Source organism: Spermophilus citellus, assembly GCF_964194105.1.
Source record: "Spermophilus citellus genome assembly, chromosome: 10".
In the NCBI taxonomy this organism is placed as follows: domain Eukaryota; kingdom Metazoa; phylum Chordata; class Mammalia; order Rodentia; family Sciuridae; genus Spermophilus; species Spermophilus citellus.
Genome location: NC_138197.1, coordinates 127,186,819 through 127,206,405, shown reverse-complemented (window position 1 = coordinate 127,206,405; position 19,587 = coordinate 127,186,819). Strand labels below are relative to the sequence as shown.

General features: G+C 59.4%; 3 protein-coding genes across 3 annotated transcripts; all 3 read right to left on the bottom strand.

The window, feature by feature from the left end:
• Positions 1 to 451: 451 nt before the first annotated feature.
• GALR3 (galanin receptor 3) lies at positions 452 to 2,498 on the bottom strand (the record flags this gene model as incomplete). Its single annotated transcript, XM_081309378.1, has 2 exons — positions 2,038 to 2,498; positions 452 to 1,220 (listed from the first exon to the last, which is right to left on the bottom strand). Exons 1-2 carry the CDS (start codon positions 2,394 to 2,396, stop codon positions 452 to 454), a joined length of 1,128 nt encoding a protein of 375 aa, XP_081165504.1. The 5' UTR covers positions 2,397 to 2,498.
• Positions 2,499 to 7,039: 4,541 nt separating this feature from the next.
• GCAT (glycine C-acetyltransferase) lies at positions 7,040 to 13,515 on the bottom strand. The gene is made up of 9 exons (XM_081310326.1): positions 13,230 to 13,515; positions 11,165 to 11,295; positions 9,718 to 9,819; positions 9,100 to 9,246; positions 8,500 to 8,654; positions 8,286 to 8,368; positions 7,995 to 8,166; positions 7,606 to 7,727; positions 7,040 to 7,359 (listed from the first exon to the last, which is right to left on the bottom strand). Exons 1-9 carry the CDS (start codon positions 13,423 to 13,425, stop codon positions 7,208 to 7,210), a joined length of 1,260 nt encoding a protein of 419 aa, XP_081166452.1. The 5' UTR covers positions 13,426 to 13,515; the 3' UTR covers positions 7,040 to 7,207.
• Positions 13,516 to 14,502: 987 nt separating this feature from the next.
• H1-0 (H1.0 linker histone) lies at positions 14,503 to 16,130 on the bottom strand. Its single transcript, XM_081310327.1, has one exon. The coding sequence runs from the start codon at positions 15,974 to 15,976 to the stop codon at positions 15,062 to 15,064; it is 915 nt and encodes a 304-aa protein (XP_081166453.1). The 5' UTR covers positions 15,977 to 16,130; the 3' UTR covers positions 14,503 to 15,061.
• Positions 16,131 to 19,587: the final 3,457 nt, after the last annotated feature.

Genomic DNA, 19,587 nt, shown 5'->3' with positions numbered 1-19,587 from the left:
TAAGCCTCTCTGATCCTTGATTGCCGTGGTTGTAAAATGAGGCTAACCCTCTTTACCTTGTAAGGCTGTCTTAATAAAGAATGTAGAGCTTGTAAGTATTCGCTGTTAACTGCTGGTATCCAGTTACTTAGGACAGGGTTTGGGACAGAGAAGGGGCTGGTACAGACGATGGAGGAAGCAGGGCCTGAAAGGTGGGGCCAGATGGATGGGTAGCAGGACTGCTCTCCTGCCTGGCTGGCTCTGGACAGGGCCAGGGCGGGACATTTTCACTGCCACGATCTGCCGGGGCTCTGCTGTGGAGCTTAGATAAGTCCTGCCACCCTCTAAGCGCCTCCTCAAAGGGCTCTCGGCCTTGGCAGGGTCCCCTAACCCAGTGGCATCTTGCCCTACAGGAAACGGCCCGACAGACAGACGGATGGACAGATACCAGCAGAGTCCAGGAAGGCAAGGTTTATTCGGGTCCTCGGGCACACAGGGCTCGCCCGGCCTCCCCAAGGCGGGCGGGCTCCCCGCTCCAGCCGCCCCCGGCCGGCAGCCTCCCGCGAGGCCCAGCGCCCCCGGGGCAGACGGCGGGGCCCGAAGACACCGGGCAGACGCGCCTAAGGGCGCGGCGGGCGCTCGCGGGGCAGCGGGCGCGGTGGCGGCGGCGGCGGCCGCAGGGCCACAGGCGGCGGAAGCGCGCGCGGAAGTGGCGCGAGGCGAGCGCGTAGACGAGCGGGTTGAGGCAGGAGTTGGCGTAGGCGAGGCAGTGCGAGGCCAGGCGGCAGGCGTAGGTGGCGGGGCTGAAGGCGAAGCGGCCGTACCAGAAGCAGAGGATGAGCGCGTGGTGCGGGCCCCAGCAGAGGGCGTACAGCGCGGCCACCGCCAGCATGGCGCGCCCCGCCCGGCCGGTGGCCCGTCGCCGCGCCTCTGCCGCCGCCGCGCCCGCGGGGCCCACGGCGGCCCACAGGAAGCGCAGCGTGCGCCCGTAGGCCAGGCTCACCACGGCCACCGGCAGCAGGTAGCCCGCGGCGAAGGTGGCCACGTCCAGGGCGCGGCGACGCGCGTCCTCCCAGGCGGGCACGCAGAGCTCGAGCGCGCCGTAGCGCACCGTGCCGTAGTAGCTGAGGTAGGGCGCCGAGAAGAGCGCCGCCAGCAGCCACACCAGGCCCACGACGGCGCGCGCGTTGCGCGGGGTGCGCAAGGCCCGAGAGCGCAGCGGGTGCCGCACGGCCAGGTACCTGCGGGCGGCGGCGCGGGGTCAGCGGCGGCCTTCCCCCGCCGGCCCGGGTCCATGCCCCTGCGCAGGGGTCCTGTGCCGGGGTGGACCTGGAGCTCCTGGACTGACAGTGGGGGGATCCTAAGGACCCAGGGCGCTATCACGCTACGTGCTGAGAGCCAAGCCTGACACCTAGCAAGGGCCCAATCGCCCTTGGATGTTATTTTATTTTTTGGTGTTGGGGATTAAACTCAGGGGCGCTAGACCCCCCCACCCCCAGCCCTTTTTATTTTTTATTTTGAAATAAGAGCCTCGCTAAGTTGCTGAGGTTGGTCTCGAACTTTCAATCCTCCTGTCTCAGCCTCCCAAGGCCCTGAGATTACAGGCTGCACTTAGACTTTATGAATTCTTAGATGTCCAGAATTCTTTCACATCGAAATCAAGTAAGGGTGAAACAAGTAATTGCCCAAGGTTATCAGCTAGGCACTCAGCCTGGATTTGACCCCAAGTTTCAAGCCATTTGATGCAGGTGTCAGCATGACCGGGGCCTGGAATGATCAGTTGCAAAATATCTTAAAACACTGGGAATTTCTTTTGCCAAGAATTTCACCTCCTATGTCAACTCTTGAGACTGAAGAGATGTCCCCTGGACTCTATAATGTGTGTGTGTGTGTGGGGGGGGGGGCAGCATGGTCCTCTTAGGCATGCCCTGCAGGGCCCAGAGAGCTCTCCTTCCCTCCTTCCTCCCTCCCTTGTCGGTCCCCGATTCTTTCCTTCCTAAGTTCAGTGAGAATCTGTGCAGGTCTTCCCTCCCCAGCTGGGCCCCAGGCACAGCCCACCTGTCCACTGAGACGGCAGCTAAGGTGAAGCTGCTGGCATACATGGTGAGGTAGATGAGCAGGTGCACCGCCTTACAGACGAGCGCCCCGAAGAACCAGGCCTCCAGCGTGTAGATGGCGGCCTGGAAGGGCACGCAGCACAGGATGAAGCAGAGGTCAGCCACGGCCAGGTTGAGGATGAACAGATCCGTGGTGCTGCCCGGCTCCTGCCAGGCGCTTGGGCCTGGCTGCAGCAGCACCGCCAGCACCAGTCCATTGCCCACTGTGCCCAATAGGAAGATGAGGGCAAAGACCACAGGCACTGCCACAGCCCCCACACTTCCAGGGCTCTCCAGCGAAATGTTCTGGGCATCAGCCATCTCCCCATCAGATGGACACCTGGGGAAGAGAAGCTGGAGTCCTCAGGCAGTGTGTCCCCTGCTCTGGGCACTTGTCTTGGAGGCCCTAGTTCCCCTAGCCTGGGTCTGGCCAGGTGTCCTGGACTGGAAGCTCATGGGTAATGGTGGAGAGGGGCAAAGCCAAAAGTCAACACTGGGACCCACTGTGTGAGCAAGTCCCTGGCACAGTCACATTGGTGGTGGGGGGATGCAGTTCTTCAGTTTCCTAGGGAACACTCCTGTGACCCAGGGTACAGAGGACTCTTGAGTTATTGACGGACACCTTCAACTCATGAGGCAGATGAAGACCGACAGAACAGGGTGAAGACATGGCAGATGGGGGAGGGGCAGCATCAATCCCAGGAGCTTGATATATTTCCCTCATTTCTTGATGGGGCTCTAAAGCTCAGGGGAGACCCTTGGACATGGGTTCAGGACTTTCTCTGGCTGGTAGCCTCAGCAAAATGTGTGACATCCCTAAGTCATTGGTGAGTCTGGTCTAGTGAGATTCCCCACGAGGGCAAAGGCAGGAAAACCATATGGTCTTTTCTGAGCATGGAGAAATTGAGGCCCAGAGGGGGAACAGGGTGGTGAATGGCACACCTTGGGTGCATCTGTACCCTGGCTCCTAGGCCGGGGTGCTCATCGGAGGCTGTAACAATGGTACCACTGACAACCTTATCCTTGCCCCATCCCGGAGCCCACATCTGCTACCTGTGGATCCCCTTGCATGCTGGGACAGTGGGGTAGGAATGGATTAGGAGCTGGGGTAGGGAAGCAGGGAGGAGGGAAGAAAGGCACCATCTGCTCCCACCCAGGACCCAGCATTCAGCAAGCCCCCAAGCCCAGAATGGGCAGCACCCACCTCAGCCCTGGGAACTGGGCCCTCCTGGGTGGAACGGCCAGGCTAGGGCTGCCTCCTGGCTCAGCGGCTGCCCCTTGGTGCCTCCCTGCAGGTACAGGTCTGCCTCCTACTTCTCCCTTCGCCTTCAGGGCCCCTCCTCTCCTCTGCCCCCGTCTGCAGAGTCCGACTTGGGCACTCCCTCCAGATTAGCCACCAGCCACCCGTTCTCAATCCCTGACTCCCCGGGGTGGCATGCTCTTCTGCCTGGCTCTTCTCTGCCTGTCTGCGTTGCTGCTGCCTCATTCTCTCTTTCCTGGGAGTAACCCATTGATCTCGCTCTCTGAGATTGGCTTTGTAGTTAACCCCTTGGTGTCCAGAGCCCAGCATATTCCTGACACTCCCACCTCCATCCGCCCTGCCGATGACTCCACCCCTTCTCCTCTCCCCTCTCTGCTCCAATCCATACTAAGCAAGGACAGGATTCCTAGTCTTTGTGCATGTGTGTGGTACTGGGGATTAAATCCAGGGGCCCTCTGCCACTGAGCTGCAACCCAGCACCCCCCCACACACACACACACACTTTTTTTGAGACAAGATCTCATTAAGTTGCTGAGGCTGATTTTGAATTTGTGATCCTCCTCTCAGCCTCCAGAGTAGCTGGAATTATAGGAGTACACCACCAGGTCAGTCTGAATTCCTAGTCTTAAAGGGCTTTCCCGAGCTGGGAAGCCAGTATATGAATACCCTTCCTGTAGACTTCAGGTAGGACCCCCTCCTCAGGCCCTTGTGAACCCCCAGAAACCCATCTCCCCTAAACTTGTTCCAGATGGTTCAGGAAACTGTCCTAAGAGTTTCTCTTTAGTTTGAGAGTAACAGGGAGCTAATGAAGGTTCTAGAGCAGGGACATGACCTGCACATTTTATTTTGAAAGAAGTTTATTATGACCTGGCTGCCTGGCATGACCTGCCGGCCTGCACAGACCATGCACATCAAGCTGCTAAAAAAATAAAAATTTAAAAAAAAAAATGGACACAGAGAGAGAGACCTACTCAGAGCCTCTTCTCCAGGCAACAGCCAAAGAAGTGAAAAGGTCTAGGTGAATGGCTATGTGATTCATGGGGTGCTGGCCTGGACCCTTGGAGGAGTGGCACATAGCCAAATGCACTGGGGTGCAGTGCAGTGGACTGGATTCATAACCAGGAGGTTGCTGTCATATTGGACAGGTGTGGTGAGGCAGAAGGCAGTTTGCCCTGAGTCAGGAAGGGTCTTTCTAGAAACTGACTGGGAGGGGAGACTGTAAAGAATGCTGGCAGAGCTGAGGCTTCCATTGGGGGCCAGAGGAGCTGGGGAAGACCTTAGGATCAGTTCCTAGGAGGCCAGGGCTGTTCACCAACGCTCAGAGGTGACTCTGAAGCCCTGCATTACCAACTCCAGATGTAGAGAATCCCCAAAATTTTGGAGATAGAGATTGAGCGAATTAGCATTGTAGGATCTTATGATCCCTGATCAAGGGAATTTGTAGGATTCTAGGCTTAGTGCAGTAGGTTTTTTTTGAATCATGGACAGTATTAGCGTGGAAACACCCAGAATCGGTTGGAAAGCCCCTGAGATCCATGATTGGCGGCCCCAGACTCCTTGGGAGCCCCCTGCCCTCAAGGCCTCTCCTCGAGGGGGTTGGGCTGGCAGTACTAGGGCCAAGGGCTTCTGGCACAGCAGGGCTGAGCAGATATGATAGCAGGGGAGGAGGGGAAGAGGAAGGAGGAGAGGCGACCACGGAAAGTGCGGCTGGGCAGGCAGGACTGGCGTGCGGTCATGACCGGAGCTTCAGGGTGTCCCTACTGCCACCTTCTCCCCTTGCTCCTGCTGCTGCTCACCGCCTTACTCATGGCCGCGCCCTTCAACCAGGTGCCCGGCGAACAGGAAGTGGACCACGAGTCCTGGGAGCGGTCCCCAGAGCTCTGGGCCCCACAGGACGCCGACTTGCAGCTGATCCGCAGCCGGCCCTCGGGTCCTGCAAGGCCCTACGGCTTGTCGCGGGCGGTTGGCGACTACCAGTACGCGCCCAAGCCGAAACACAGGCGCCCGGATCGGCTGCTGAGTCTGCTGGGCGCCTCCTACGATCCCTTCTGGATGACGGAGGAGGAGCCTCACCGTGGCGGACACCGGGAGGGGCGGATGGGCACGCTGAGCTGCGAGCTGGCCGACAGCATGGAGCGCTACCGCGGCCAGCTGGCCCGGGAGGTCGCTGAGCTGCCGCTGCCTGCACTGCCGGCCCGGGAGCCCAACACCAGCAGCAGCGCCTGGGAGCTGCGGGAGGCTGCGAGCATTCTGCGCCACTGGCTGGTGGACCTCGCTTCCTGTGGCCTCACCTCGTCTTGGGTAGATCTGGGCCCCGTTTTCTGGCCCCGCTGGGTCCGCCACACCGATTGCGATGCGTCGCCTCCGGCTTGTTCCTGGCCGCCTGGCATGACCTGCCGGCCTGCACAGACCATGCACATCAAGCTGCTGGCCTGGCACTGCTGGTTGAGGCCCAGGCTGCCACCAGGTCAAGCACACCCCCTGCAGCAGTGCGCCTGGCGCCAGGTGCTCTACCCGGTAGTGGCAGCCTGCAAGTGTTCCTGCCGCTGATGTGGCCACACCTGCCGGCCATGCCGCCTGATCCCCTTGGGCACCATGACCTCCCGCACGACTGCAGCCGCTTGGCCCCAAGCTCCTCCCGAGATCGTAGGCTACAATGCCCCGAATCTCAACTTTAAGCACCCTCAGGATCCGGCCAGCGCTCCCCCAGGGCTGGAGGTGCCAGAGAGTTAATGACAAAGAGCCTTTCCTCCCATGTGACACACCAGGCAAACTACGAGCTTTCCAAGGCCACGCCACGCTGGAGCTGGAGCTGCACTGACTCAGAACTCAGTCCCCACCCCCACCAGCACCGTGAGCCCAGGAGCCTGAGCCCAATGCAGGCACTCCCCTCATCCTGTGACGCCTGTAGGACTAGGGGCAGCGACTGTGGCAAAGAGGCTGGCACCTCCAATAGGGGAGCGGGGAAGGGAGGATGGGGCCTTGGGGCCGCAGATCGTCCCTCCAGGCCTTGCCTGTGGCCGCCGAAATCACCGCAGTCCAAGGCCACCAGTCTGAAGTGGGCGGGGCAGACCGCACCGCGCAGCGACCCAAGCCTGAAATAGCTGCGCCCTCTGGCGGCTGATCATCAGGCAGTAGGCCTGGGAAGGAGCGCGATGGAAGAGCCTAGATCACAATGTAACAGCCTCTCTGTACAGTAGGGCAAACTGGGACACACAGGAAATGGGGCTTGCCCCAGGTCATGGAGTCAGGGACAAAGTGGTCTGGAACACAGCATTCCAGATTGTCAGGGGCTTCTCAGTAGTGAGTCACATTCTTTTCTTTAGGGCCTAAATGCCCTACCTCTCCTCCCAAACGTGGTTTTGGGCACGCCATCTCTTCTTATCTGGGTACTAGAGGATATTCTTTGGATGGGGCGCAGAGGACAAGGTGTCCACCAACCCTAGACTTGGGGGGCTGCAGAACAGGGTGAGTGGCATGGGAGGGGGTACGCAGGGCTGGTTCCCAGCATAACATAGCATCACAGAATGCAACTGAGCCAACGTGGCCCCTGCTTATCTCCCAGACACTCCTCTCTGTCTTCATTTGGAGAGGAGGTCAGCCCTGGGAGGGACAGTCCTCTTGCAGGAGGCTTCCTTGCAATCCTGGCTCCTGTCTACCCCACCACCGGACTGGGCCCCACAGAGAATAAAGCAGACCGGAGTCACAGCACTTCTCACACTGTTGTCTCACACCCTCGTGGCACAAGCACAGGCCTTCTCTGAGCCAGCCCCAGGATTTGGGGTCAGGGGTTAGAGCCTCTGGCCTGATCAAAGGCCCCCCTTTTTGCGGTGGCAGTCGGGGATCTTGGCTCTGCCACTGTGCCCGGCACTCAGGGCAATGCTTTGTGCAAGCGCCCCACCTCCACGAAGGCCTCCACACAGCGGTCAATGTCCTCCTCGCTGTGCACCGCTGAGATCTGGACCCGGATCCGCGCCTTGCCCTTGGGAACCACAGGGTAGCTGAACCCGATGACAAAGATGCCTGTGGAGGTGGACAGCAGAGTGCAAGAGCTGCACGGGCTCCGGGGGACACCACACCCAGTGCCAGCTCTCCTGAGGCCCGCACAGGGCCAGGAGCTGCCCAAGATCTCAGACATGGTGCTTCCCATGTCTGGGGTTGTGGGGCGGGACCCACAGCTGGTCTAAGAGCGGGGTGGGGTGGGGAGAAGGGAGACCCACAGTCTTTGGGTTCCCATTTCTTTCCTCTTAGGATCCCCCAGTTCCTTACCTCTCTTCAGCATGTCATCAGCCATGCAAGAGGCCAGCCGGGCGTCACCCAGCATTACAGGGCAGATGGGGTGACTGGCTCCCGAGATGGTGAAGCCAGCAGCTTCCATTTTAGTGCGGAACCTGTGGACAGAGCAAGACAACTGAGGGACATTCACAGGGCTCCTGGGTACATGGCTCAGGATCTGTGCCCAAGTTTGCAAGATGAAGCAACAAAGACAGAGGCACAGACCCTACAAGGGAGGGGGAAGCAGACCCAGGGCAGGCAGGAGAGAGGGAGGAAAGGCAGGACTGACAGGGGACACGGAGACTTCAGGAGGAGCCTGTGGCCCGGGAAGCCCTCACCACACCCCCACTCTCCGCCTGCCCCACCCCTGCTGGGAACCGCACCGCTGGGTCTTGGCAGCCATAGACTGGACAATGGTGTTGCTCTCCATGAGCAGGTCCAGGGCCTTGGAGGCACAGCCCACCACAGCAGGAGGCAGACTGTTGGAGAAGAGGTAGGGCCGGGCCCGCTGCCGCAGCAGGGACACCAGAGGCCCAGGTCCTGTTGTGTAGCCCCCTGAGAACATGGGAGGGGCGTGGGGTTGGTCAGAGCCCAGAGCCCAGCCCCGTCCCCTCTGGAATACAGTGAGTGCTATCCTCTGCCACCCCCCACTTCCCTGACACCCATCTGGGCACCTGATGCTCCACCCAGCGCCTTCCCCAGGGTGGAGTTGACGATGGTGACCTGGTCCATCACGCCCAGCAGCTCATCTGTGCCCCTGCAAGGAAAGCAGCCACTGCTGCCACTGGTCTCCTGAGTGCCACCCGTGGGGCAGGCTGGGGCTAGCCTCCTGGTTTTCCACCCACCCTCAGAAGCCCCACCCAGGCCTCAGGTGCCACATGCTCCCACCGTCCTGTGGGCCCCAGGAAACCGGTGGCATGACATTCATCCACAAAGACCAGGGCACCATATTGAGAGGCCAGGCGGCAGATGTCCTGCAGGGGGGCGATGTCACCATCCATGGAAAAGGCTCCGTCAGTGGCCACTAGGCGCAGCCGATGTTTCTGCGGGGAAGACAGGAAGACGGCGAGCGCTGTGGTGAGCTGGGCCTAAGCACCTGCCCTGCGCTGCTTGGGGGTCTGAGAGGCGGGCACCGAGGTTCTGCCACTTTTGGGCTGCAAATCCTCTCCCCCGCGAGCACCTGACTGAGCCCTACACCTCCTCAGGGCAGCCTGGAGCCACACATAGCCTGGGCAGTGAGAAGTGTCCCAGGCGTCACCTCCTGGGTCAGGTCCCAGAGGGCAGGGTGAGGCGAAGCCAGGTCCTGCGCTGTTTCTACCCGTCCTGGAAGGTGCCCATTGCCCTGAAGGTAGCCATGCGGCTGAGGCTTTGGGTTGGGATCCTGGTGGCATCCGACCTCCAGGCTGTACCTGAGTGAGGAGGGAGCCTCCCCAAGTATCAGCGCCTTCACCAGGGAGGCTGAGGGCAAGCTCCAGGGCCTCATCCCACCTGGGCCTCCTTTAGCTTGGCTTCTAGGTCAGCCATGTCCAGGTGACTGTAGCGATACTTGTGGGCCTTGCACAGACGGATGCCGTCAATGATGGAGGCATGGTTCAGCTCATCCGACAGCACTGCATCCTCAGGGGTCAGCAGAGCCTGGAGGGGCAATCGGCAGAGTCATCACCCAGCCACCTGGGCATTCTGTCTCCTTCATGATGCCCCCCCCCCCCCAGGTCAGGATTTCACTGCCAGCCAGGGCACTCCTCTGGGCAGGGAAGCAAGGCCCCTCCACCTCCACCTGGTTCCCAGTGCCCACTACAGGGCTGGACCAGGGCCCTCCTCCAGTGAGAGCAGGTGAGACATGGCCTGGTGAGTCCCAGGCCCCGCCAGCCCCAGCCTTCTTCCAGCTGATGTCAGTTACCCCCAGATGCTCTAGAAGCGGGGCTCCTTGCAGCCCCAGGCTTCCTCCTAGAACATCTGCGGGGCCCAACCATGACCTCCATAAGAAAGGGCACTGGAACTTCCAGGAACAGCAGCCGCATCCTGCTGGGTTCCCCTGATGGCCCATCCCAAACCATCCGTGGCTTTGCAGGCCCCACCCAGCTCCCACCCACAGCCCCCACACACCTCAAAGAGGCCAGCGTTGGCATCGAAACAGCTGGGATAGAGGATAGCATCCTCCCGCTGGTGGAAGCGGGCTATTTTGGCTTCTAGACTCTTGTGAATGCTCTAAAAAATGGACACAAGCCACGTAGGTATTCATTCCTGTGGAGTCCTGTGGGACTAGTCCTAGAAGACAGAGGCTTAGAGAGCCTCAAACAGACCCAGCCCAGAACCCAGGAGGCTGCAGCCTCAGCCTTGCCCACCTGCCTTCTACCAATGAGCTACACTCCCAGGCCCTTGATCCCTCTTTCTGCACCTCACAGGTTGTCCCAGAGCTGGTAGGAACCTGACACATGGTTCCTACTGAATTGGGGACTTGCTAGGTTTCCTATCCTGGATGGACCTCATGGTGGAATCGTGGGTGCTGATGGGAAAGAAGACATCTTCCTTCCTTTATTTATTTAGAAACAGGGTCTTCCTAAGTTGCTGGGGCTGGCCTTTAACTTGTGATTCTTCTAACTTAGCTTTCCAAGTCACTGGGATTACAGGCTGGAGAAGATGTCTTCCTAATAGCAAAAGGAGTGTCCCTTTGGTTGCTTCATGACAAAGAAGATTCGGGCGTCTGCCTCTTAGATTTGAAAGCTATTGGGTCTGGCTGGGGGTTTTGTTGGAGAGTATCTATCTAGATGGGAGACAGGGATTCTGCCTGATGTTCATTTCACCCTTACTTTTCTTCAAGAAAAAAGTGAGCCAGGCTACCTGGGTTCAAATTCCACCATGACAAGCAGTATATTTTTGGGCAAATCACTTAACCTCTCTGAGCCTCCATGTCCTCGTGTCAACCACAGAGATCAGAAGAGCATCTAACCCTCAGGATTATCAAGAGAATTAATGAGTTAATACTTGTAATGTCCTTAAAAGAGTATCTGAAGGGCTGGGGCTGGGGCTCAGAGGCAGAGCGCTTGCCTAGCATGTGTGAGGCACTGGGTTCGATTCTCAGCACTGTATATAAATAAATAAAATAAAGGTCCATTGGCAACTAAAAAAAAAAAAAAGGATTTGACACATAGTAAGCACTGAATATATTTCATGTTTAACATGAACATATTTTATCACTCAAAGTAAACAGTAGCCAAAATTTACTAAGTGTGGGCCAGGCACGGTTGTAAGCATTTTTACATGTACTAACTCGTTAATTTCTACAGTCCTATTAAGTACTATTTTCCCCAATTTACCAGTGGAGAAAACCATGAGGAACTCTGCTCTGCAGGTGGGGAAACAAGCTCAGACAAGTAAAGTTTCTTATCTTGAGGTGTCTTAGCCAGAGGCCTGCGCCCAGCCTTTCTACGACCTGCTCTGGGCAAACATGGGCCCAGAGAGCACTGGGACTAGCTGAGCTGGCTAAAGCAGCCCTGCTGGCCGTGGGAAGCGGACAGCTGGGGCCAGCCGCCCCCCAACACCCACTGTGTACCTGGGTCCCGCAGATGAAGCGGACCGAGCTAAGGCCAGCTCCAAACTCCTGCAGAGCCTGCAGGCCAGCCTGGATCACCTCGGGGTGGCTGCTCAGGCCCAGGTAGTTGTTGGCACAGAAGTTAAGGATCCCTGAAGAGGAAGGCAAGAGAGGGACACCTCAGGCAGGGCAAGGAAGGGCCTGGAAGGTCACAGCGCCAGGCCCCGGGGAAATGGTCCAGAGAGGAAAGGAACCTGGATTCACCTGTAAGAAAGCTACAACTACACAGAAGCTCCATTCTGGGACAGAGACTAGGACGGGGGCTGGGGGTCCCCCAGGAGGCAGTGAATCCAACACTACAGAGGAGGCAGGTTAGTGAGGGGTCCCGCTCAGCGCTGCACTCGGGGAATCACATTCCACCTAAGGAGGAACTTAGCCCTTCGTCACAGGCTTCTCCTGCCCCGAAGAACCCACCAACCTCTCTTCTAGATCTTGGATTCCTTGTGGGTAAAAGGAGAGAGCTGGGTCAGATGCCCACTGCAGGGTTTGTTGTTGTTGTTGTTTTGATACCAAGAATTGAACCCAGGGGCACTTATCCACGGAGACACATCTCCAGCCCGTTTTAAAAAACGTTTTATTTTGAGATAGCGATTTGCTGATTGCTTATGGTCGCGCTAAATTGCTGAGGCTGGCCTTGAACTCATGATCCTCCTGCCTTAGCCTCCTGAGCTGCTGGGATTACAGGTGTACGCCACTGTGCTTGGCCCCACTGTGGTTTTGATTCCAGAGTTTTTTGTTGTTCATACAGAATCACCACCCCAAGGGTGGTCCCTGAGGCCCTGGTCCTCAATTATAAAGCCCAAAGGGAGCACAGCTGACCTGAGGAGAAGCCTGAGGCCTGAGGAGAGGAAGGTTCATAGCCTGAGCAAGGTGAAGACAGGATGAGCACTTGGTCTAATTTCCCATCTTTGGTGCATGTGTGTGATGCTAGGGATTGAACCTAGGGGTCCTCTATCCCTAAGCGACATTCCCAGCCCTTTTTTATTTTTAATTTTAAGACAGGTCTTTTTAAGTTGCCCAGGCTGGTCTTGAACTTGCGATCCTCCTTCCTCACCCTCCTGAATAGCCAGGATTACAGGTGTGCACCAGCCCAGCTAACATCCCATCTTTTGATTAAGTATCTCTGTGTTCATTTGGGCCTTTCCTTAGATTTGGTCTGGCTGGGGTTCTGTTGGACTGCACTGACTGGAAGACGTGGTTTCTACCTCCGACATTCTTTTTTGCCCTCACCAATCTATGCTTCCTGTGGGGGAAGACAAGGATTTCCCAGACTTCCAAATGAAACATCAGTACCAAGGAGTTAATGCCTATTTCCTAGTCAGTCAGAAGCTTCGGGAGCCTGTTGATAACCACCACCACTCATCTGAGGCCAGCACAAATAGGATGGGCAGTGACCACTGAGTGCAGTGACATGAGGAAGACCTGGTGCGGACAATGCATGTGTGGCTTCTGTAGCAGCCCTGGAAGCTCGCTGGTTTTGACTTGACTCTGAAATTGGCCTCACTGGCCAGTTAGCTAAACTTCCAGGTCCAGATTTCCACAACTACCCACAGCCAGCTGGGGGTTTCTGGGCAAACTACATCTCTGAATTCCAACTTCTACAACGTAAATGACATTAGTCACTCCTAGGGACCAGCAGGAGCCCACGTGCGAAAATTAGTAGAGGCCTCTTCACAAAGCAGCCGCTTAAGAACAGATTTTTTCCCACCACCTTTCCCTGGAACCACACGATGGGAGGCAGCTGGATCTCTTTTTCTCACAGTGCCGGGTCTAGGCCTATCCCTGCCCTCTGACAAAAAGGTGCTCCAGGGTAAACACCTTCCTGCGACGAAACAAGTTTAACCAGGTTAGAGTTAACTCTGGGAAGCCATGGCAGCCTGGCAGATGGGAAGGGGACCCAGAGCTCTATTATGCAGGCGCCGTTCCCAACCCCCGCCCCGACTCTAGGATCTCCATTACTGTGCTAGCCCTGGACAAGCTCTCGACCACCCAGCCAGGTCCGACGACTCCCAGGAGCGGAAGTTACCTCCGGAGACGCCATCCACATGGATGTGCGGCCCCTGGCGGGAGGTGATGATCCGCTCACTCTTCCAGGTGCCAGCCGCGCGGATCCCTTCCAACTCCCCCTCCAGGATGCCGCGCAGTTGAGCCACCGCTGACTGTGAGCGGCAGCCGCAGGGAGCCCGGGAGAGCGCAGCACGCCAGAAGCCGCCAGCCCACATCGCGCCCACCGCTCCGGTGCCCGCCAGCCAGCCCGGAGCCGCGCACACTGCAGCCGCTGGCTGTCACGTGGCCGGGGGCCGGGCCACGGCAGCCAATCGCAGCGAGAGAGGCTTCCTTCAAGGGGCGGGGCCGGGAACCCGCGGGGCGTGGCAGTATCAGCCAAGGACGAAAGTGGATTGATTTCGTAAAGAACCGGAGGAAGTAGAGCCCACCAGGCCCCCCATCTCAATCCCATCCCCCGCCTACACACCCACCTCTTAGAAAGGGAGTGCCCCCCGGGCTCCAGAGGACGGAGCCTAGACGGAGGCTGAGACATGTTCTACACCTTCCAGTACCAAAGTTTCCGTCCAGCTCTCGGAACCCCCCACCCCCGGGCATTCTCAGGTGCAAACTCGGCCCCAGATGTCCTCCCGCGCCCAGCAGCCTGACGGCTCCGCATTCTCCTCCCGTCTTAAAGGTATATAAAAAAAAATAGACCACTATGTTTTTTTCCATTTCCCAATTTTATTTTAAAGTTTTAAAATTACAACGACAGCAAATCTTTTCCCGGCACGAATAACACTTGTTAAAAAAAAAAAAAAAGTGGGAAGGGAGGGGGACGCGCAAGTGCGCGATTTTCTTATTAAAAACAAGAGGAAGACAACTGTACAGGTTTTTTTCTCCCAGCTCCCGGTGCGAAACGTGAGCACGAGCCCTGGACCGGCGGACACAGACACAAGCACAGACCCAGCTGCTAACGCTACTCAGCAAAGCCAAAACCGACTGCAAGTCTGACGGCCACTCCCCGCCCCTCCCCCTCCCCACCTACAGCTACTTATAAAAGATTCACAAGTAAAAAGAGGTCGGTCGGGAGATTTCCTCAAGTGGCTAGTGAGACCTAGTAGAGCCACGTCTTACACAGGAGGGACCACAAAACAGTCCTCCTAGGGCACATCCATCAGTTGTGTGGAAAAACCCAAGTTAGCAGGGCACACTGAGGCACTTGGCTGACTGACTACCCTCCCTTCCCCAAAAGTTTCCACTCCCACTTAACAGGGGGACTTTGCCAAGCCACAAAGACCCTGCGATGCCATTGGCTTCTCCCAACCAGCTGTCACCTGGACCCCTTCCCCTTCCCTAAGACAATAGAGGCCACTAGGGCAGATTAACAAAAGTGAGGAGGAACTGGCCACTGCTCACCACCGGGAGGTCCACCTCTCTCCTTTGCCACTGGTGGCTGCACCACTTTCCTCCCCGCAAAGGCTCTGAGACTCTCACAAGGGGCGCCCAACTTCAAGACACTCCCCCAGCGCCCCAGTTCCTGGGCTCCCTCTTGTCCAGCCAGAACAAACTGCCTCCCACACCTACCTTCATAGCAAACAAACCACCCAAACCCCTGACCCCCGAGACTAGCGAATCCACAGAACACAATGTGCAAGCACATCCCGGCACCACACAGCACAGGTCTGTCGCTGCTGTCCTTGCACCACTGTTAAGGAAAAGGGGGCTGTCCCACAATTTTTGAGGAATCCAAATTCCGTCTCATAAAGTCAGAATAGAATGGGGCAAAGGGTTGCAGAGGAGGATCGAGAGAAAAGGAGGAGAATATTTACAGAAAACAGAGAGGAAGGAGTGTCCACAGAGAAGCCTTGGCTGTCACTTCTTCTTGCCGGCCCTCTTGGCACTGGACTTGGCTTTGGGCTTCACTGGTTTGGCCTTCTTGGGCTTGGTCGCCTTCACGGGCTTGGCTTTGACGACCTTGGGGGTTTTGGCTTTCCTGGGCGTGGCAGCCGGCTTCTTCTTGGCCTTCTTGGCTGGGGGGGCTTTGGGCTTCTTGCTGGGGGCTTTGGTGGCAGCCTTCTTGGGCTTGGTTGCCTTCTTTGGCGTGGCCACCTTCTTGACTTCTTTCTTGGTCTTCTTGAAGGCCACGGACCTCTTGGGCTCGTCGCTCTTGGCCAGACGGAAGGACCCCGAGGCACCCACCCCTTTGGTTTGCTTGAGGACGCCGGTGGTCACCAGGCGCTTGATGGACAACTTGATCTGGGAATCGGCGTTCTCCCCCACCTTGTAGTGACTCTTGATGTACTTCTGGATCGACTGGCGAGAGGAGCCGGCGCGGTTCTTCTCGGCCTGGATGGCAGCCACGATCATGTCCGAATACTTGGGGTGGTCTGTGGACTTCTTGGAGGCCTTGGCCCGCTTGGGTTTGGCCGCGGGAGTGGACGTGGAGTTCTCGGTCATGGTGGCCCTCCTGCTCCTGCCGAAGGCGCCTTCCAAAGGACTAGCCCTCGTCGGAGGCGGAGCGAAGCCTGACTTGGGGTCTGCTCTCGGGCCCCTGACCCGCGGGCCAGTGCGGGGTCCGGCTGGCGGGGGTGCGGGCGAGGGCTCGCGGCCTCTCCTGCCGGGCGCGGGTCTCGGGAGGGCTCGCCGGGCCGGCTCTGCGTGGCCCGGCCGCGCGGGTGTGCGCTCGGCTCGGGCGCCGGGCTCGGGCTCAGGCTCCTGCTCAGGCTCTGCCTCCGCCTCTTCTGCCTCCCTTTTCCCAGCTCCGCGTCTGGCGCTCGGGCGGCGCATCCGGGTATTTAGCGGCGGCGGGCGGACCGCGGTGAGGACAGGGCTGCTGGCTGCCTGCTCCCGGCCCGGAATGGCGCCGCGCCGCCGCCATCTGTGTTTCTTCCGCCGAGCAAATCCGACCTTTCCCCCCGGCCCGGGCCTTCCCGCCCCCCGCCGCCGCCCGGGGCCGCTGCCCGGCTCCCTGAGCTTCCCTGCTGGGCAGCCCGCCGGCCCCGCCGCCGCCCCCCGCGCCCGCCACGCGCCCCAAACGGCGCCGAGGACCGCCGGGGCGCCGGCACATTTCCCCTTTGCGGGGGGCTGGCTCTGCGGGACCGGGGAGCACCGCGGCGGGAAGCACCCCGTTGCAAAGCTCCCCCCTGGGGCTACCAGCGACCCGGCTCCCGGCCCGCTGCGACGCCCCCCGGCCCCGCGGCGCGGCTGGAAAGCAGCCCCAACTAACACACGCGGCCCCGATAGGGGAGACTCCCAGCCGGGCTGAGCCGGGACAGGGGGGAGGGGTCGCTCCCCCGGGGTCCGGCCACCTCTCGGGGGTCACCCCTTCCCCGACCCCCCCGCACCCCTACCCCCCCCGTCAGTCCACGGCCCCCCCCCGAGGAAACTTTCCCTGGAAGAGTTGGAAGAGCACTTTCAAACTTCGTCCCTTCCCCCTCCGGAGTCCTCTCCCCCAGCGAGCCCCCCGACTTATGCGTCGAGGTCCCCTCCTGAGGCCGGACCCCCAGTACCACCTGGGTCCCCAGAGAGATGGGAAGGGGCCCCCGGGTGGCCTGCTCCCCTGGAGGACCCCCACATCCCTAACGGAGAGATCATTTACGTGCCTCCCTCGGCCTGGGAGCCTTGAGGCGGAGGAGGCCGAGCTCGCTGCTCCGCACTCCGAGGCCCAGCCTAGGGGTCCAGCCCCGCTCCCAAGGTCCCTGGGAGCCTATGGGTGTAGGGTGTGGGGGGTCCACAATGGAGGAGCTGCCCCAGAGGCCAGCCCGTCGGTCCTGGGCGCCCCCGGGATGAGGAGAGGCCCTGAGTGCTTTCGAGACTTGGGGAAACGGGGTGCTGCAGGCCGGGCGAGGAGGGGTCCCATTCCCTGGCTCGTGACTGATCCTCGGGAAGAGTGCAGTTATCCAGGGAGCCCACCGCCATTTTGGTGGGAAGATGCGACGTCTTTGTTAAAATGTAAACATTTCCTCCTGGAGCTCCGCAGGTACAGACCAAGTGGACAAGGGGCGCCACGGTCTGTGCGCAGTCCTGGGCTCGGAGTGGGGCTTTAGGGGCTCAGATGCCAGCAGAAGGAACCCCAGAGACCCCAGGAGCCCTGCTCACAGTGTCAGGTCCGCTGGGCAGGGAGTGGGATCCTTGAGGGGATAGGACTCTGGGACGCTTGCTCCTGGGCCCCTCCCTCAAACAACCCGCTTTTATTCCTTAGCAAAAAGGTCTGTCATTCTTTAATTGAACAATACCCTGGCAGTGGGTTTTTGTAGCTGGTCAAAATAAACACATCCCTGGTACAGCCGGCCACGGAGCTGTGTGCAGACCGTCCTGCCCGGGAGGGGTGGGGGAAGGAAGGCTTAGGATGGGGGGATTGTAATTGGGGGCTGCTGGGAGGGCTCCTGCTGGACCTGGGAGTCCCGAGTCCAAGGCACGTGAGTGGGTTCCCCCCACACACCATGGGATGGGTTAATCCAAATGAGGGGGGGGAGGGGAGGAGACGGGGAGGGGGAGGCCCAGACCGGTGGAGATGCCTTCTCCCAAGGCTTATCTCAGTGGCACAGGCCGCAAAGAGAAGCCCCAGGGCCAGGTTAGTTGGAAGGGTCAAGGTTCTCATTTCTGTGATGTCGATTACCCTGAGGTTTCCTGATTTGAAGACACAACACTGTAGTAGGTTTGTTTTGGCTATTTTCAAAGACAGTTCTGCGGGTGCCCACTAAGATCTGGAAGGGGAAAATGCATTCCCAAAGAGCTACCCCTAAACCACCGTTCCACCCTGCGCTCCCAGAGATGTCACCCCCCACCCGCCCCCAGGCCATTTTGCCTCAGAATAACGACTGCGTGAATCCAGTGACAGGAGGCTGAAACACAGAATTCGCACAGTTTCTTGATCCTTTGTGCCTCCCGACTGGGAGGCAATGTGATCAGTACCCCATCACCCCCAGTTGACCGTGGGGGCCACCGAGCTTGGAAGGAGGGGTGGGGCAGGGCAGTGCCAGCCCTCTCCTGGGGAGATCCCGGCCTTCAGTTCATTTTGCGGCTCTCACACGCCTCGTCCCCGCCCATCCCCGCGACCTGTGAAAGCCAGAAATGGGGGAGGGGTCGGCGGGGAGCGGGGCCACCAGCCTGCGGACACCCTGTCTCCCCTTCGTCGCCCGTCCCTGTTGGGAAGCCCTGGAGGGGGAGGGAAGGGTCCCGGGGGCTGGGGGCCCAGGCCCAGGCTGGCGGGGTCGGGGGGCAAAATGAGGAGAGGCCGCCTCCAGTCCGGCGTGGCCTCGCCCTGTGGGCGCTGCTGGGCCGAGACCCCCGGGCCCCCTCGGGTCCCTGCCCGCGCAGGGCCGCTGGCGGGCCGCAGAGGTGTCGCCCCCAGCCCCCGCCCTCGCCACGCGAAGCCCTTTAAAGGCCGGAGCCGCAGCGCGCGGGAAGCCGCTCCTGGGAAATGTAGTCCCGGCAGAGCCCCGCGCCGCCCGCCGACCCTCGGAGCCTCCCGCGCGGGGCGTGGGTGCACCTAGGACTCGGCGCTGTCACAAAGGGGCGCTGCCGGCCTCGCGCTGGCGGAAGGTCAGGTGAAATCCTGCGTGGACAGGCGGACCCGCAGCCAGGCTCGGGCGCCCAGGACTGGGCGCGGGCGGGTGGGGGTTCCAGCGTCCACGGAGCCCCGGACACGCAACATCTCCAAGTCGCAAACGGGGGCCCAGAAGGCTTGATGACACCCCAGGGCCGACAGACGCCCAAGCCATGCCCCTTCCGTCTGCCGCCCGTGGGCTCGTGAGACCTTGGCAAGGCGGTCGGTCACCCGTGTTTTGGACTAGGAACTCTAAGGTGTCCGCTTCCTATGTGTCACACACTGGTACACGCAGGGATCCGGCCGTGAGTGAGGAGAGGGGTCCTTGCCCCGCGGAGGAAAGAGAAGCATAAAGAATAAACCGAGATTATACAAAATGCTTGAAAGTGATGGTTGTAAAGAACAATCAGAGCGGGGTGGGGAGGTAGAGGCAGTACAGAGTGGAGGTGGTTTGCAGTTTTAAATGGGGTGGTCCCAGGAGCCTCGTTAAGAAGCTAACATTTGAGTAAAAACTTGAAGGAGGTAAGGGAGGGAGCCATTTTTATTCCCGGTGGAAGGGTCTTCCAAGCAGAGGGAAGAGCTAGTGCAGGGCCCTGTGGTAGGAGTGGGCAGAGTAGCCAGATCAAGGCAGGCAGGGAGGAGAGTGTAAAAAGGCTGAAGGGTGGGTAAGTAAGGCTTAGAAGGAGGAATCCGGGGAGGGCAATGCGCTTGAATCCAATGGCAGGTTTTGTGTGTAGGGACTTAGGTTTTCACCGAGTGAGAAGCTATTGGGGCGCTCTGAGCAGAGGAGGGCATGATCCCACCCGCGCCAACTCTGGCTGCTGTGTGGAGAAGAGGCTGCAGAGGCCCA

Excerpts from the sequence above, each read along its gene's own strand:
- GCAT (XM_081310326.1), bottom strand. The coding sequence starts at position 13,425 with ATGTGGGCTGGCGGCTTCTGGCGTGCTGCGCTCTCCCGGGCTCCCTGC. Across the intron at positions 9,247-9,717 it reads CCAACGCTGGCCTCTTTGAG|GCTCTGCTGACCCCTGAGGA; the intron begins GTGTGTGGGGGC and ends TTGCCCCTCCAG. Across the intron at positions 8,655-9,099 it reads CCAAGCTAAAGGAGGCCCAG|AAACATCGGCTGCGCCTAGT; the intron begins GTGGGATGAGGC and ends TCTTCCCCGCAG.
- H1-0 (XM_081310327.1), bottom strand. The coding sequence starts at position 15,976 with ATGCGCCGCCCGAGCGCCAGACGCGGAGCTGGGAAAAGGGAGGCAGAA.